This window comes from Arabidopsis lyrata (genome assembly GCF_000004255.2).
Source record: "Arabidopsis lyrata subsp. lyrata unplaced genomic scaffold ARALYscaffold_4, whole genome shotgun sequence".
NCBI classification, from domain to species: domain Eukaryota; kingdom Viridiplantae; phylum Streptophyta; class Magnoliopsida; order Brassicales; family Brassicaceae; genus Arabidopsis; species Arabidopsis lyrata.
This window is the reverse complement of record NW_003302552.1, coordinates 17,442,044-17,457,621: the sequence shown is the minus strand read 5'-3', so window position 1 is coordinate 17,457,621 and position 15,578 is coordinate 17,442,044. Positions and strand designations below refer to the sequence as shown.

General features: G+C 36.0%; 2 protein-coding genes and 1 long non-coding RNA gene across 4 annotated transcripts; all 3 read left to right on the top strand.

Annotated features, from left to right (window-relative positions):
* The first annotated feature begins 1,344 nt into the window (after window positions 1-1,344).
* LOC9317529 lies at window positions 1,345-7,671 on the top strand. Of its 2 annotated transcripts, XM_021028647.1 has the most exons (21): window positions 1,346-1,573; window positions 1,702-2,578; window positions 2,663-2,740; window positions 2,848-3,052; window positions 3,150-3,309; window positions 3,462-3,536; window positions 3,739-3,831; window positions 3,935-4,024; window positions 4,113-4,194; window positions 4,285-4,344; window positions 4,415-4,467; window positions 4,548-4,714; window positions 5,038-5,248; window positions 5,572-5,629; window positions 5,713-5,769; window positions 5,877-6,122; window positions 6,555-6,619; window positions 6,706-6,762; window positions 6,842-6,935; window positions 7,044-7,184; window positions 7,281-7,671. In XM_021028647.1, the coding sequence occupies exons 2-21, from the start codon at window positions 1,724-1,726 to the stop codon at window positions 7,455-7,457; spliced, it is 3,024 nt and encodes a 1,007-aa protein (XP_020884306.1). In that variant the 5' UTR covers window positions 1,346-1,573; window positions 1,702-1,723; the 3' UTR covers window positions 7,458-7,671. The 2 variants fall into 2 exon arrangements, with proteins under 2 accessions (XP_020884307.1, XP_020884306.1); XM_021028648.1 differs by lacking the exon at window positions 3,462-3,536 and having other exon boundaries at window positions 1,345-1,573.
* A 467-nt stretch (window positions 7,672-8,138) lies between these two features.
* Window positions 8,139-10,381, top strand: LOC9315690 (probable pectinesterase 15). The gene is made up of 4 exons (XM_002881416.2): window positions 8,139-8,424; window positions 8,508-8,679; window positions 9,526-9,983; window positions 10,058-10,381. Exons 1-4 carry the CDS (start codon window positions 8,153-8,155, stop codon window positions 10,263-10,265), a joined length of 1,110 nt encoding a protein of 369 aa, XP_002881462.1. The 5' UTR covers window positions 8,139-8,152; the 3' UTR covers window positions 10,266-10,381.
* Window positions 10,382-12,790: 2,409 nt separating this feature from the next.
* LOC110229372 lies at window positions 12,791-15,448 on the top strand. Its single transcript, XR_002332765.1, has 7 exons — window positions 12,791-13,034; window positions 13,229-13,493; window positions 13,741-13,979; window positions 14,501-14,569; window positions 14,673-14,727; window positions 14,840-14,900; window positions 15,074-15,448. It is a non-coding gene; the product is annotated as an uncharacterized LOC110229372 (long non-coding RNA).
* The last annotated feature ends 130 nt before the right edge of the window (window positions 15,449-15,578 follow it).

The following is a 15,578-nucleotide window of genomic DNA, read 5'->3' as shown; positions in this document are numbered from 1 at the left end:
TGACTTGACTTCTATGATGTTGGAAAAAATAGTTGTTGAGATTATAAATTTATAAGAAAGAATTTTCAAATCAACCGACAGGCGGGCGAGTTGGGGGTACACGCCAAGATGGCTAATAATGCTTAATAAACCCATTTCGAAAGCAACTTTTACTATATTTTAATTTTGCGTTGATTAATAAGATTGTCAGTGTTTTATCTGTTTTGGTTAAAAACACTGACTCATTTACATAAAACACTGGAAGTTTGACTCGTCGAGAGATAAACATATTTCTCATTTACATAAACAACTCACTTCTCCATAAACTTCCTAACTCCAAATTTGCTATCGGTATGGTTTTATGAGAACTACATAGTTTAAATATTAAATATAACTAGAATTACTTTGAAAAAGCTTGAACAATTAACATCCTTATGTATCAGTAAACTGTATCTTCCTTCTGATCATAAACATGATTATGACTATGACTTTCTATAAACATAAAGAAGAGACTTGAGAAATGAGATCTTCTTCATTTGAATCAAGTCTCGTGCACTTAATCTAGACATCCAAACCAAATCGAACTGAAATGTGTTTGTAATCATATCTGATTGGAGATACGAGAGATCTAACTCCTTTTATCTAGATTTGGATCTCACAATACGGTAATTATATCATAGGATTATGATCTATAACTAGAGATGAGTTTAAAAGTAGGTTTGATCATCAAAACTCATTAGAAAGCAAATAATGAAAGGAATATGAAAGTTGTTTCTCTTTTTTCTTCTTCTTACCAATTTCTTACATAATCACAAAAGTAATGAAATCTCTTTTAAAAAAGCTTGTAACAAGATAAAAATTAGCTCCTAACAAGAGATCAAGAAAAATTATCAAAGTGGAAAGAAAAGGAGCTGGTCGTAATTGGAGAAGATTTAGATTACATGCACAGGGAAATCTATCACACACATGCAACCAAACACATGGTTAATTCCTAGCCATTCATTTGGTATAAAAACGATTTAAAAAAAAAAAGAGTCTAGACTGGATTTAAATTGTGATAGTTTTAATAAATTCTAATACTATTCATAAGAGGATAAACAAAGATTAAATTTTCAACTTGTAATTCCTAACGATTTATAAAATTGTCTTTTTTTTCGAAAAAAACAGACTCCCCAAACAGAAACGCAACGCAGTTGTTTTTATTGTAGAAAAAAAAAACACACACAGATTAGTAAGCGCAAATTTTCGCGATACAAATATGGGCCTTGGGCCCTATTGTTATATCTCAAAGAAATACCCATTAAAAAGGTTAATATTTACGAAAATTGCCACTGCTCTGAAGACTGTAATTTACTGCAGTTTTTCTCTATCTTCCTTCCTCCTCCCAGTGGCTGCAAAATCCTAAATCCCAACCCAAAAGGATTTTGTTTCATCTTCTTCTTCCTCCAGATCCATGTATGAAACCTCCCCTGAACCCTAATTTAGCTATCGAATTTGAGATTCGATCCGATGCTCACTTCTAAATCCTCGATTCGTCTCTGAATAATAACTCCATCGTAATCGTCTAATCGAACTGGTTTCAAGACTCTTCAATGTTCGTTTCGTTTTTCTCTATGCCAGATTTGAAAAGCTACCCTTTTTTTTCGAATTCCATAGTTTCCCGAATCTATTCTTCACTAGTTAATATCAGTTTGTTTCTCCTTTTCACTCTGTTCTGTGTAGATTTCCTGCAAGATTCGTTGCAATGAAGGAAGAGTTTGTGCCCGAGTCGATGGGCGGCGGTATCAGTTCGGTTTGGCAATCTCCGGTTAAGCGGTTGGCCTTAGACGGAGAGTGTGGTGAGGCTGGTGATAGGAGTAGGACTAGCTGTAAGAGAATTAAAACGACTCAGGTCAATGGTTTTATTGTTTACACTAGAACTAGGAAGACTAAATTCACCAAGCTTCACGAACAAGGAGATGAAAATGCTGGATTGTTGGAAAATCGAATGTCAAATCATCTTGAGGAGTCGAAACCAACAATTGGTGTTACAAATGGCTCGATAGGTGAAACTAACGTTAGTGGGAACTCTTGTATTAAGAATACATTTGTTGAGAGCCCCGCCGGGAAAATTGCTGTGGAAGAGCGGTTAGTTACTGGCAGCTTAGCTGAAAGTCCGGCAGTTGAGACTGACAGTAGCTCATTAGTCGACGTTGTAATTGACGACATCAATTTTGTAGAATTGTTACATGAAGAGATTCCTGTTGAAATTCTGTCTGAAGGAAGCCTGGATTTTGAGGTAAAGAGACTAGGAACTAAAGTTAGAACCATGGGAAAATCCTATAGCGTCTCAGAGAAGAAAAGGCATGGATCTTTTAAGCGTACAGCACAGATCTATAAATCTATTTTGAGAATGAAGAAGGTAAACAATTTGGTGCCTGAGAATGTCGAGGTTCTTTCGGAACCAGACTTTGGCCGTGAGGGATTAGATGAACAGAGTCATTCTGTCAGTTTGGCGGACAAGTCCATTTTAATCCGCAGGAGGCCGGAAACAGTGAGGGAACTTTTTGAGACCGGTATACTCGATGGTTTGTCGGTGGTTTACATGGGTACTGTTAAGGTTGGGCTATTCAGTTTTGTTTTGTATGCTTTTGTGACCATTTCATTCTGGCTTAATCTAAAAAGTGAATTTTTTATGTGCCAGTCTCAAGCCTTTGGTCTCCGTGGCATCATTAAAGATGGTGGAATTTTGTGCTCATGTTCCTCATGTGATTGGGCTCATGTAAGAATTTGTTTCCACCTCTGCAACTTAGAATGTAGGTTGAATTTGATGATCTCTTGTGATTCTATCAGACGTACTCTCGTTTATAAATAATTTCTTTTTTGTAGGTTATTTCAACTTCCAAATTTGAGATTCATGCTTGTAAACAATACAGACGGGCATCACAATACATTTGCTTTGAGAATGGTAAGAGCCTGCTAGATGTTTTAAATATAAGTAGGAACACTCCTCTACATGCTCTCGAAGCAACAATTCTGGATGCTGTTGATTATGCGTCTAAAGAAAAATGTTTTACCTGTAAAAGATGCAAAGGTGGGTCTGTTATCTTATTTCTCCCTAGCTTGTTCTAATATTTATCGATTTCATAGATTTTTGGTTAAAATTGAACTTTATTACCTGGGCTTTCTAGGTGCCTTCCCTTTCTCCTCTCTTGGCCATAGAGGGTTTCTGTGTATGTCATGCTCGGAGGTAGAAACTTCTCAGGCCAGCCCTGCTGCTATGTGGACCTCAACGAGTTCTCCTGCATGCATAGCATCTCCCGTTAAGAGTAGATTGAAGATAACAAGAAAGTTGGTAACCTTTGTTCTTTGTACTCGTTGTCATAAGGCGTCTCTTCTCCTGTTTAGGCTTACATCTTATGTGCAGCGAAAAATGATTTTCTTTGGGCATCATGCATTAGTATAAATATTCAATTATGTGCTGTCTTGTTTTGCCTTTTCAGGCCATCAGAATCCATGTCAATATCGCCAGTATTTATGTCACCACTTGGAAATAGCACTCGAAATATAACAAGAAAGTTGGTACCATTTTGTTGCTTTTTTGTTTTGTTGTGTATCTTGCATCTTCATCAATCATTGCACGAGAAACTACACTTTTCTAAACCATAAGATAGTCTTGATGTACAGTTGTTGTTGTCACTTTGGCATGTTACATTTAATGCATGTCCTTGCTTTCTTGAATTTGGTTGTCAAATCTTATATTATCACCATGTGTCTCAGGGCATTACGTCAAGCTTTGGTTGGGAAGGCTTATCTCAGTGCTTCTACAAATATATCTTCACAAAATAAGTGCAGATCTAAATTTAAGAAGATGTTGGTATCTTTACTTTATAATGATGTACTGATGTTAGCCGAACCGACACTGATGATAAAGAGTCTTATTTTGATGCATCTGGTTTCCTTGTATGTCTTGAAGGTTGACCCAATATTCTGTGACCCCCAAGGCTGTGAAAAGTGTGTCCCTTTCTGTTTCTTCGAAAAAGAGGAGTTATAGATTAACAAGAAAGTTGGTATCATTTATTTATAGCACCTTAATTTCGTTATTCTGGTTGGTTTCCATTTATTAAGTTTTACCTATTTCTCCTTTTTCACAGGGATCAAGGATTGCATAAGTTAGTGTTTGAGAGAGGGGGATTACCAGAGGGAACTGAACTAGGATACTATGCTCGTGGACAGGTAACTAACTACCTTATCCTCTGTGTGGTTATATGGTTCTATCCCTCTTCAGCTGGCCTTCTCTTTTAAGACATATATCACTGTGGGCAGAAATTGCTCGGAGGCTACAAAATGGGCGCTGGAATATATTGTTACTGTTGCAAGTCTGAGGTATTTTGGATATTATACAAACCACATCATACCCTATCAGTTAGTTCTTAATTTGGCATTTTGCGTGCAGGTGAGCCCCTCTCTGTTCGAAGCTCATGCAGGCTGGGCATCTCGTAGAAAACCGTGCGAATTTGCTCTTTTGTCTTTTGTTTATTGGTTTTGGTACATTCCCTTAGTGACTGATTATTCTCTATTTCTTGCAGTTATTTTTACATATATACATCTAATGGTGTATCTCTTCACGAATGGGCAACTACTTTCTCACAAGGTCGGAAATATTCTGCTAATGATAATAACGACTTGTGTGTTATTTGTGCTGATGGTGGAAATCTTTTGCTCTGCGATAGCTGCCCAAGAGCTTTCCACATAGGTAAAGCTGTACTTAATCAATTTTGCAGCATGCATTTTCCTTCTCTATCTCTCGAATAATTTTGCCTCTACTTCGGTACCTATACTTGTTGGTAAAAATTACATGTAGGATTAGTTTATTTCTATGATTAAAATTCTGTTATATAAATAGATATGTATATATCAACAAGCAGGATCATTTTGAGAACCTTTCCCATTTTTGTCACTTTGCTGCATTTCTGATCACGTCTCTTAAACAAGAGGGTCTGTTGACATTCTTATGTTTTTGATAACTCTGTTGAATTTTCAATCACTTTCACTCACATATCTGTCTGGTCAATGTAGAATGTGTTTCCCTTCCGAGTATACCTCGTGGTAACTGGCATTGCAAATACTGCGAGAATAAGTTCACGAGCGAAATTGCTGGAGAGTACAATGTCAATTCTTCTGCAGTTGGGCAACTAGAAGGAGTTGATCCTGTTGATCAGTCAGCTGGACGATGCATTCGCGTTGTCAAGAACATGGAAGCTGAAACAAATGGGTGTGTATTATGCAGGTAAATATTCTGACTGAGTCTAAATTCTTCTTCTTAATGTGTCTTATGCTTAAAAATTGTTTGACAACTCTGCCCTTAAAGTTTTATGGGTGTCACATGTACTGAGAGAATCAGGTCTATCTTAAATTACTTGTTTCGGAAGAACGCTAGGTCTCTTAAAAGTATGTTTCGATGGATCATTATGTCTATGTTAAAGTGTCTTAAGAGTAAAGGTTTTGATGTGATAGCTGCATTTTGTATTTATGTCTGGCCAATAGTAGATAGATAAAACTAAATAGGTATATATTTTTATAATCTTAGCTAATAAAAGATTTTGTCCGCAGTGGTTCTGATTTTTGTAGATCAGGATTTGGGCCACGGACAATCATAATATGTGATCAGGTACTTTCTTAATCATGACGCGATCTTAAATGAGATTATTCTGTAAATTTTATATCAAACTAATTATCTCTGTTTTGCAACAGTGTGAAAAGGAATACCACATTGGATGTTTGAGTAGTCAGAATATTGTGGATCTGAAGGTGACCACAACCCCAACTCACAATCTTCTGCGTTGGCATAGATTGGATCATTATCTTTAGTGTCTGCCCTGATGTCAACTTACCAGGGTAATATGATTTTCTTACAGGAATTACCTAAAGGAAACTGGTTTTGCTCCATGGACTGTACGAGGATCAACTCCACATTACAAAAGTTACTTCTTGGTGGGGCGGAGACGCTTTCAGATTCTTCTTTGGGAATAATACAGAGGAAGCAAGAGAGAACTGATGTATATTCCATCAGTGATCTTGACATCAGATGGAGACTGATCAGCGGCAAAGTTACTTCTCCTGAAAGCCGAATGTTACTGTCTCAGGCATTGGCTATTTTTCATGTAAGTGCCTCTGCATTTCAATATTTAGAATTACAACTTATGTGATAGCAATTAATTTGTTTTGATTTGATAATTAGTACTGTTAAACAAAGGACAAATCTGTTTAGCACATGGCTGATTCTCTTTCCATTTAATCTTGTCCGGAAAATTATGGGGCAGGGTAACTAGCAAAATGCTGTACATAATACACAAAAGGCCAAGGAAGGTTGAATAGGTCTACATTATCCTAAAGTATAGTAACTTAAAACTTGAATCATGTATATATATGAAATAAATGATCATCTTGATTTATGTACAAATGTCTCGAAATGCAGAAGCTTATATCTCTCTCTCTGCATTTTTAGTGGAATCATATGACAAACATTTTCTCTCAATAGAAATTTGCTAAACTCTACCATCGTGCCCTAAGTTTATGCGGTGTCTTTCTTACAGGATTGCTTTGATCCTATAGTTGATCCACTTTCTGGGCGCAATCTTATTCCGAGAATGGTTTACGGGTGAGGACTCTTCCATCAATGCCCTCTTCAAATAGCCTGACTTTGAAATACTATCAATAACAATCACAAGTGCATTTTTCGTTTAGGAAGACTATGCAAGGACAAGACTACGGGGGAATCTGCTGTGCTGTTTTGACTGTTAAGTAAGATCTCTTCCCTGTCGCTATCTAACCAGAGGGCAGATTTATATTGCGGTTAAGCATTGATTTGGCTTGTATACAGTGCGACTGTTGTTTCTGCTGGACTACTAAGAGTATTTGGCCGAGAGGTTGCAGAACTTCCATTAGTTGCAACACGCATGTGCAGCCGAGAAAAGGTAATGTCTTTGTGTCTCTTGAAAAACCATATCTAGATGAAAAATACCGTTTCCCAATTGACTTAAAGAGGTTCCTTCCTTAATTTCATGGGGTTTTATACAAAACAGGGCTACTTTCAATTGCTCTTTTCCTGCATTGAGAAGCTACTCTCATCCCTGAATGTTGAAAGCATCGTGGTTCCAGCAGCTGAAGAGGCAGAGCCTTTATGGATGAACAAATTTGGGTTCAGAAAACTTGCACCTGAACAGGTAAAGCGATGAATTTGACTCGTTTGTGAATTGTGTAGTTTTTGAAATTTGTTCCAGGAGAATCTCACATCAGTTAAACACTCTTTGTTGCTACAGCTCAGTAAGTATATAAAGATATGCTACCAAATGGTGAGGTTCAAAGGAGCATCCATGCTGCAGAAACCAGTGCATGCACACCAAATCATTGACAAGAAAATCGAAACCAGTGTATCTTTAGAAGAAAATTTTGATATGAAACAAGCCAATGAGTTGTATGTGCATCCTTTGTGTTGAGGTAAAGCAAGTCACGGATTTGGTGAAAGATGGATTAAAGAGTGAAGTGTTTAGGTTTTAAATGACTTCTTACAACAGAGAGACTTGTGTAAATTTTTGTAGATGCTAAGCTCTTTTTTTTTACCTCTCGTTCTTTTTGGGAACAAAAAATTTCGTTTCTACCAATATGTTTATTTTAGAGATAATAAGAAAAATGTTTTTCTTTGGATTCTAATATCAAGATTGTTTCTTTCAATTTATGTTTGTGTTATCTATTAATTCAAATGTGAAAACAAAATTGAGTAGAATCAAATTAAATTAAATATTAGTACGTAGTACAAACCACAAAATGCTATCTCTCTACGTAAATGCCCCAGAGGTAGATATCAGAAGATGATGCCATACTTAAATTTTTCAAAAGAACTGATCATAATTACATTGTTGCAGAGAATCATAATATCTCTCAATAGCGACATGTTAAAAAGAAAAAAAGTTTACTTTATAGAGGGAGCTGAGCTACTAAAAATGTATGTAAAAACAAATGTCAAAGATTAGTCTTAAGACTTGGTGCTTAGCTTTGACTTTACATGAACAGAAATGGTCCAAAATATACATGTATTTACATGAATACCATAGGAAAAATAAATACCAACATTTACTCTCAAACTCCTCTTCCTCACATCTTTGTATCTCTCTCTCTGAACTAGCTAAGAATCATGTCAATTTTTCTCATTGTTCTCCTCTCCCTCTCTACAATCCATATCTCTTCTTCATCTGAATCTTCCTTCACTTCAACAACAAGAACCTGTTCTAAACATGGAGAGTTAGCTTTCTTTGGAAACCATCATAACTTACCAGACAATTCTCTTGTGATCACTGTTGATCCGAATGGACATGGTAACTTCACCAAAGTTCAAAACGCCATTGATGCTGTACCTGATTTAAGCTCTTCCAAGACTCTCATCATCATCAATTCAGGAGTTTACAGGTTGTTACTCAACTTTATAACACATGTTCTTTATGTTCTCTGTTCTAGACTTCTATTGATGCATGGTTTCACTGGAAAAACAGGGAAAAGGTTATGGTTAGTGTAAACAAGACAAACATTATGATGAAAGGCAGAGGATATCAAAGAACGATTATTGAGTGGAATGATACTTCTCGTTCATCAGGAAGAACTCAAGATAGCTACTCTTTTGGTATATTTGCAGCAAATTTCGTTGCTTATAATATCAGCTTCAAGGTAAACATATCTAGATCTCTCAAGTTATAACCTAATTCGTTTGTATTGTTGAGTTCTCATATGTTTTGTTATAACCAGTCTTAAGAGAGCCTAGTTCGTTTATATATACTGTTGAGTTCTCATATGTTTTGTTATAACCAGTCTTAAGAGCCTAATTCGTTTATATTGTTAAGTTCTCATATGTTTTGTTATAACCAGTCTTAAGAGCCTAGTTTGTTTATATTGTTGAGTTCTCATAAGTTTTGTTATAACCAGTCTTAAGAGCCTAATTCGTTTCATATGTTTTGTTATAACCAGTCTTCTTCAGAGCCTAATTCGTTTATATTGTTGAGTTCTCATATGTTTTGTTATAACCAGTCTTAAGAGCCTAGTTCGTCTATATTGTTGAGTTCTCATATATTTTGTTATAACCAGTCTTAAGAGCCTAATTCGTTTATATTGTTGAGTTCTCATATGTTTTGTTATAACCAGTCTTAAGAGCCTAGTTCGTTTATATTGTTGAGTTCTCATATTTGTTGTTATAACCTTTGCCTTAAAAGAACCAAACTCGTGATATGTTATGAGTTCTCACTTGTTCTTTTCTTAAGGATGAGTTCTAACATTTTTGTTATAATCATTGTCTGAATAACCTAATTCGTTTAGATGTGGAATTTATTAGTGATGATATATATGTTAAGTAAGATTTGATTGACTCAAATCTCTCCTCCATATATATTCTCATTTACTATATGCATATTGTATATTGGTTTCCTTATCTCTGAATACTCTGTTTGTACCGCATCTCTCAATAATACATATCAAATCTTCCTTCACTTAAATCTCTTCTCTGTTTTTGATGCGAGGAAGAACTATGCTCCAGAACCTGAACCCGGTGTTGAAGGTGCACAAGCTGTAGCCATTAGAATTGATGGAGATCAAGCAGCATTCTATGGGTGTGGATTCTACAGTGCTCAAGACACCGTCTTGGATAGCAATGGAAGGCATTACTTCAAGCAATGCGTCATCCAAGGCTCCATTGACTTCATATATGGCAAAGGAAGATCGCTGTATGATGAATGCTTAATAAGGTCTATAGCCAAAGAGAGTACCTCAGGGATTAGTGGAATCATTACAGCTCAGGGAAGGGAATCAATTGATGAGAAGTCTGGATTTTCTTTCTTAAAGTGTAAGATAGAGGGAACCGGGAAGGTGTGGCTTGGGCGACCCTGGAGAGCCTATGCAACTGTGGTTTTCTCTCAAACTTACATGTCTCGAATCATCTCTCCCGAGGGATGGAATGACTGGGGAAATCTGACCCGAGACAAGTAAGTGTGGTAACTTTCATTCCAAGTCATATACTACATATTGTGAATTATGCTTAAATGGGTTTTATTTTCAGGACTGTGACTTTTGGAGAGCATAGATGCTATGGAGAAGGATCTGATTACAAAGGGAGGGTTCCATATGCGAAACAACTAACAGATTCAGAAGCATCTTCATTCACAGACATTTCCTACATTGATGGAGATCAGTGGCTGAATGGAACTAAGATACCATCCGAGCTAAACATTGAAGAACACGAAGACAATCTTATCAGTTCTTACTGAATTATGTAAGGATTCTAATGCCTAGATGCATAGACCAAAGACAATGTCAAAGAAATATGGTCTTATTAGATTACTTTAAGTTAAGACATGAAGAGTCAGTTGCTTGTTGGAAATGAAGTTAGAGACCAAAGCAGAGTATCTATCTAATTATTCCACATCTTTGATTTATATATGCATATCAAAAGAAAAAGTGAAACTGTTGAGGTTCAAAGTCACTACTATAACCTGCGTTATTTAGATCATGTTATAGGGCCGTTCCACATCTACAGACTACAATATATATCTTTGTATGTCTACCATGAAGGGTCATTGAGGGAAGCCTATGTATGCATCTGTGGTTCCATAGTTTGGAATCAAATAAAACATTGAGCATAGACTTTTGACACAGCAACAATGTGTGCAATCAGGAGAGGCAGAACAAAACATTCTTGTCTACTTAGCAAACCATCAATGCTATAACATTTTTGTCAAACCAAAGTTCTTATTATGCATTCTTATGTACATATAAACTAAAGTTCTCATTATGCATTCTTATGTACTTAAAAACCAAAGTTCTTATTATGCATTCTTATCTTTGTGTCACAAATATATGATGTAAAAAGACAAAAGACATGATTGCTTCCAGTTGTAAGTAACTCTATCAAGTTCTCTCCTGGTCTCTTAAAGATGAAAACTCGTTCATCAATTTTGTCAAGTTTTTCACCAACGCTCTGCACATTGATTGGTGTCACACGTGATTTACAAGTTTTATGTTCAGAAAGAAAAACAATGGACATTCCTTTGCTGTTTTCTATTCTCTGCAGTCTGAAAACAGAACCTTTACATTAGGGTGTAATTTCCTGTAGAAACTAGCTCGATTGTCTCATCTCCATTCAAGCAAACACCAAAGAAGACCAAGATTTTGAATTCAGAATATGACCATCCTTTGAAAAGTTTAATGTTTTTGCCATAAAGGTAATCTCAAGAAGATATTTGCTATTGAGAGTTGAGACACATATGGGGCAAACCGAGTAGCCCAGAAGCAAGACACAGACAGCCACTTTACACAGATTTTTTCATTAGTGTAATAATTTAACATAAATCAGACCACCACCACAAGAGAGAAGAGCACGACCATGTGTAAGTATGAACACTGTATTATTTCCTCACTTATAACCAAAATAACCAAATGTCCTTCGTTATATTTGTCAAAATTAAAGAAAAAATTTGCAAAATTGAACCAAATTTCATTAAATAAATTGCACAATAATTTTTTGTAAGACCCTTTTGTATTTTGTTTGGTTTCAAAATTGTGGTGTTTTTGTATACGCACACTCCACTTGTAATTTGTAGTAGGAAAATACTCTGTTATTGAACAGTTTCTATTTTACAATTTGAATTACTTTTCTTTATTTTCAGAAATATATATCTATAGGGTTGTTGAATTGATGGAGATTTATGAGCTAGACAAGAAAGAGATTGATTTATGAATAACAATATACAGGGAAGAAGAGAATATATTGAAAAGGATATTAGATAATACTGGGAGATTGAGACTAGAGTCTAGAGCATTGAGCAAATGTTATTGACTTATTGATGACACTATAGATCTTTCATGTGGATCAGAGAGAACATAGTACAAAGATCTTAATCATTAATCATTTCAACGAGCATTCATAGAGGAGGCAATGTTGCACCAGGTGAAGGAGACGGTGCTCCACCTTTTCGTAGCGGCGGACAGTCTCTGAGGCAATTTTCTGGTTCAAATTCAGGGAAGCAAATGGAAGGATCTTCGATACAACACAAAAACTCTTCTGGAAATGGCTCTCCCATAAATCTAACAAAACATCTTTCTATTCCTTTCGGATCAGGAGGATATATTTGACGACCTACATTAATCATTATCCCAAAATATAAAATAATCATGGTGAATTGAATTCATTGAGACTAATGATATAGAAGTGTAATATTACGACGTCCTTAACGCCTACATTTGAATACGTATGCATTTAGATTCTCTAGCAAACCAAACCAGCATCATTCGCTGACAAATTTAAATATGAATCGAATCATGACAAATTGACAAGATTGATCAAATTCTTACATTGGTGAAGACCAAAGAGAGAGACAAATATGAGAACCATAACCAAACTCTTGCAAACCATCATCCTTCGCTCTTCCCAACTCTTTCAATTTTCTTATGATTTGTGTTTGTTTCCACTTTCGCATAGTCATTGGGAGTTATATAGGAGAGAATCCATCACATAAATGTTAATTTTATTTTCCAAAAAACAAAATCTCTAAAAATTTAATTTCATAGATATATTTCCTTTACTTGGTTACTTTTATTTTCTATTTTCCCTTTCTTGGCAATCATGTCTATATTTCTCATAATTTTCCTTTATTTTTTCTGGTAACATATATTTCATAGAAATTTGTTTACGTTTCAAGAAATTGAAATATGACTAAAAGATAAATATTTAAACGGTTTACCAAAAATAGATATTTATGCATTTTGAGCGGGAGATTCATCTAGGCCCATCTGCCATAACTATTGAAGAAGACTTTGATATTGGGCCTATAGAATGTGACCGAGGCCCATAGACGGCCCCGACGGTGACACGAACCCTCCGTCAAACGACGAACCGCCGTTGCCTCTTCCTCGAAGCTCCATTTCTGATAGCAACCTCCGCACACTCCGGCTACTTCTCTGGCGAATCCGATCGCATCCTCCGACGAGAATCTTTGCATCTTCCTGCGACATTCTCCGACGCCGTTAACTTCTCTCAGGTATTCCCAAAAACTCTGGTTTCATCTTCTCTCAAGTTGGTACCATTTTGTTGCTTCATCAATCATTGCATGAGAAACTACACTTTTCTAAACCATATGATATGACTTGATTTACAATGTTGGTTGTCGCTTTGGCATGTCCTTGCTTTTAGATCTTTGGTTACCAAATCTTGAATTATCACCTTGCGTCTCAGGGCATTATGTCAAACACTTCTGCTCAACAGATCTGTCAGGTCTATGTAGAATGCGTTTCTCTTCCAAGTATGCCTCGTGTTAACTGGCATTGCAAATACTGCGAGAAAAAGTCCATGAGCGAAACTGCTGAAGATTACAATGTTAAATTGTTCTGCATTTGGGCAACTAGAAGGAGTTGATCCTGTTGAATGATCACTTAGCTGGACGATGCATTCATGTTGTCAAGAACATGGAAGCTAAAACATATGTGTGTGTATTATGCAGGTAATCATTCTGAGTGTGTCTAAATTCTTCCTCTTAATGTGTTGTATGCCTAAAATTGTTTGACAACTCTGTCTGAAAGGTTCACCTGTACTGAGACAATCAGGTCTATCTTAGATTACTTGTTTACCGCTAGGTCTCTCTAAAGTATTACCTGTTTTGATGGACCATTAGGTTTATGTTAAAGTGTCTTCAAAGCACAGGTTTTGATGTTGTATCTTCGTTTTCTATTTATATGATGCTCTGACAGGAATGACCTAAAGGAAATCTGTTTGGATATACCATTAGATTTGCTTTCAGATTCTTCTTTGGGAATAATACAGATGAAGCAAGAGATAACTGGTGTAGATTCCACCAGTGATCTTGACATCATATGAAGCAAGAGAGAACTGATGTAGATTCCACCAGTGATCTTGACATCAGATCAGCGGCAAAGTTACTTCTCCTGAAACCCAAATGTTACTGTCTCAGGCATTGGCTAGTTTTCATGTAAGTGCCTCTGCAGTTCGAATTTAGAATTAGAACTTTGTTATAGCAATTATTTTGTTTCGTTTTGATAATTGACGAATTGGTTTAGCTCATAATATACAAGATTCTCTTTCCATTTAAGTTTCGCCGTAAAATTATGGGGCCACACAAAAGGCCAAGGAAGGTTGCATTGCATCGGTCTACATTAGCGTAAAGTATAGCAACTTAAAACTTGAATCATGTATGTATATGAAATAAATTATCATCTTGATTTGGTTAGTATGTACAAATATGTCTATTTCTATGCCTACTAATACAAGTTGAACCAAAGTAGGGGCATAACCTTGAATAACAAGTACCCTCTTCTAGGAAATTTGTATAATTTCGAAATGCAGAAGCTTATTGCGTTAGCTTTATATCCCTCTGCATTTTTAGTGGAATCATATCACAAACATTTTCCCTCCATAAATATCGCTCTAATCAACTGGAATTTGCTAATCTCTGTCATCGTACCCTAAGTTTGTGCAGTCTCTTTCTTACAGGATTACTTTGGTCCTATCTATAGTTGATCCAATTTATTGGCACAATCTTATTCCGAGAATGGTGCACTGGTGAGGACTCTTCCATCAATGCCTGCTTCAAGTAGCCTGCCTTTGATCCTTATAACACTTTCAAATACTATCAATAAAAATCACATGTGCTTTTTTCGTTTAGGAAGACTATGCAGGGACGACTATGGGGGAATCTGCTGTGCTGCTATGACTGTTAAGTAAGATCTCTTCCCTGGCGCTATCTAACCAGAGACTATTTGTGTAATTGTGTATATATATATACTGCGAATAATCATTGATTTGGCTTTTTTCTGCTGCTAATTTATATAGTGCATCTGTTGTTTCTGCTGGACTTCCATTAGTTGCAACTCACATGCGCAGCCGAGAGAAGGTAATGTCTTCTTGTCTCTTTAAGAACCATATGTAGAAGATAAATTTTGTTTCCTAAAGGACTTAATTAAGAGGTTCATTGTTTAACCGAGTTTCGTTGCTACTTCCAATTGCTCGTTTTCTGCATTGAGAAGATACTCTCATTCCTGAATGTTGAAAGCATTGTTGTTCCAGGCTTCCAGCAGCTGAAGAGGCAGAGCCCTTATGGATGGGTTCAGAAAACTCGCATGTGACTCGTTTGTAAATTGTGTAGTTTCTGAAATTTGTCTCATGAAGATATTAAGATATGCTACCATATGGTGAGGTTCAAAGGAGCATATCCATGCTGCGGAAACCAGTCAATTGGCACCGAATCACTGACAATAAAATAGAAACCGGTGTGTATCTTAGAAGAAAATTTTGATTTGAAATTTGTAAGCAAGTCATGGATTTGGTGAAAGATGGATTAAAGAGTGAAGTGTTTAGGTTTTAAATGAGTTCTTACAACATATACTTGTGTATATTATTTGTAGATGTGAAGTTCTTTTATATTACATTGTAGGTTCACAATTTTTACCTGCTCTTCTTGGGAAACAAAAAATTTCGTACAAATCACAAGATGCCGCAATTATGTTTGTATTGAGTTTGATAATGGAAATTTGAAAGAGAGATATTTTTGTTGGATTAGCACATCTCTCTA

Bases quoted from the DNA above. Each gene is read 5' to 3' on its own strand.
- LOC9317529 (XM_021028647.1), top strand. From the start codon at position 1,724: ATGAAGGAAGAGTTTGTGCCCGAGTCGATGGGCGGCGGTATCAGTTCG. The intron at 3,832-3,934 runs GTTGGTATCTTT...TATGTCTTGAAG, and splicing joins AGATCTAAATTTAAGAAGAT to GTTGACCCAATATTCTGTGA. The intron at 5,630-5,712 runs GTACTTTCTTAA...GTTTTGCAACAG, and splicing joins CAATCATAATATGTGATCAG to TGTGAAAAGGAATACCACAT.
- LOC9315690 (XM_002881416.2), top strand. From the start codon at position 8,153: ATGTCAATTTTTCTCATTGTTCTCCTCTCCCTCTCTACAATCCATATC. The intron at 8,425-8,507 runs GTTGTTACTCAA...CTGGAAAAACAG, and splicing joins ATCAATTCAGGAGTTTACAG to GGAAAAGGTTATGGTTAGTG. The intron at 9,984-10,057 runs GTAAGTGTGGTA...TTTTATTTTCAG, and splicing joins GGAAATCTGACCCGAGACAA to GACTGTGACTTTTGGAGAGC.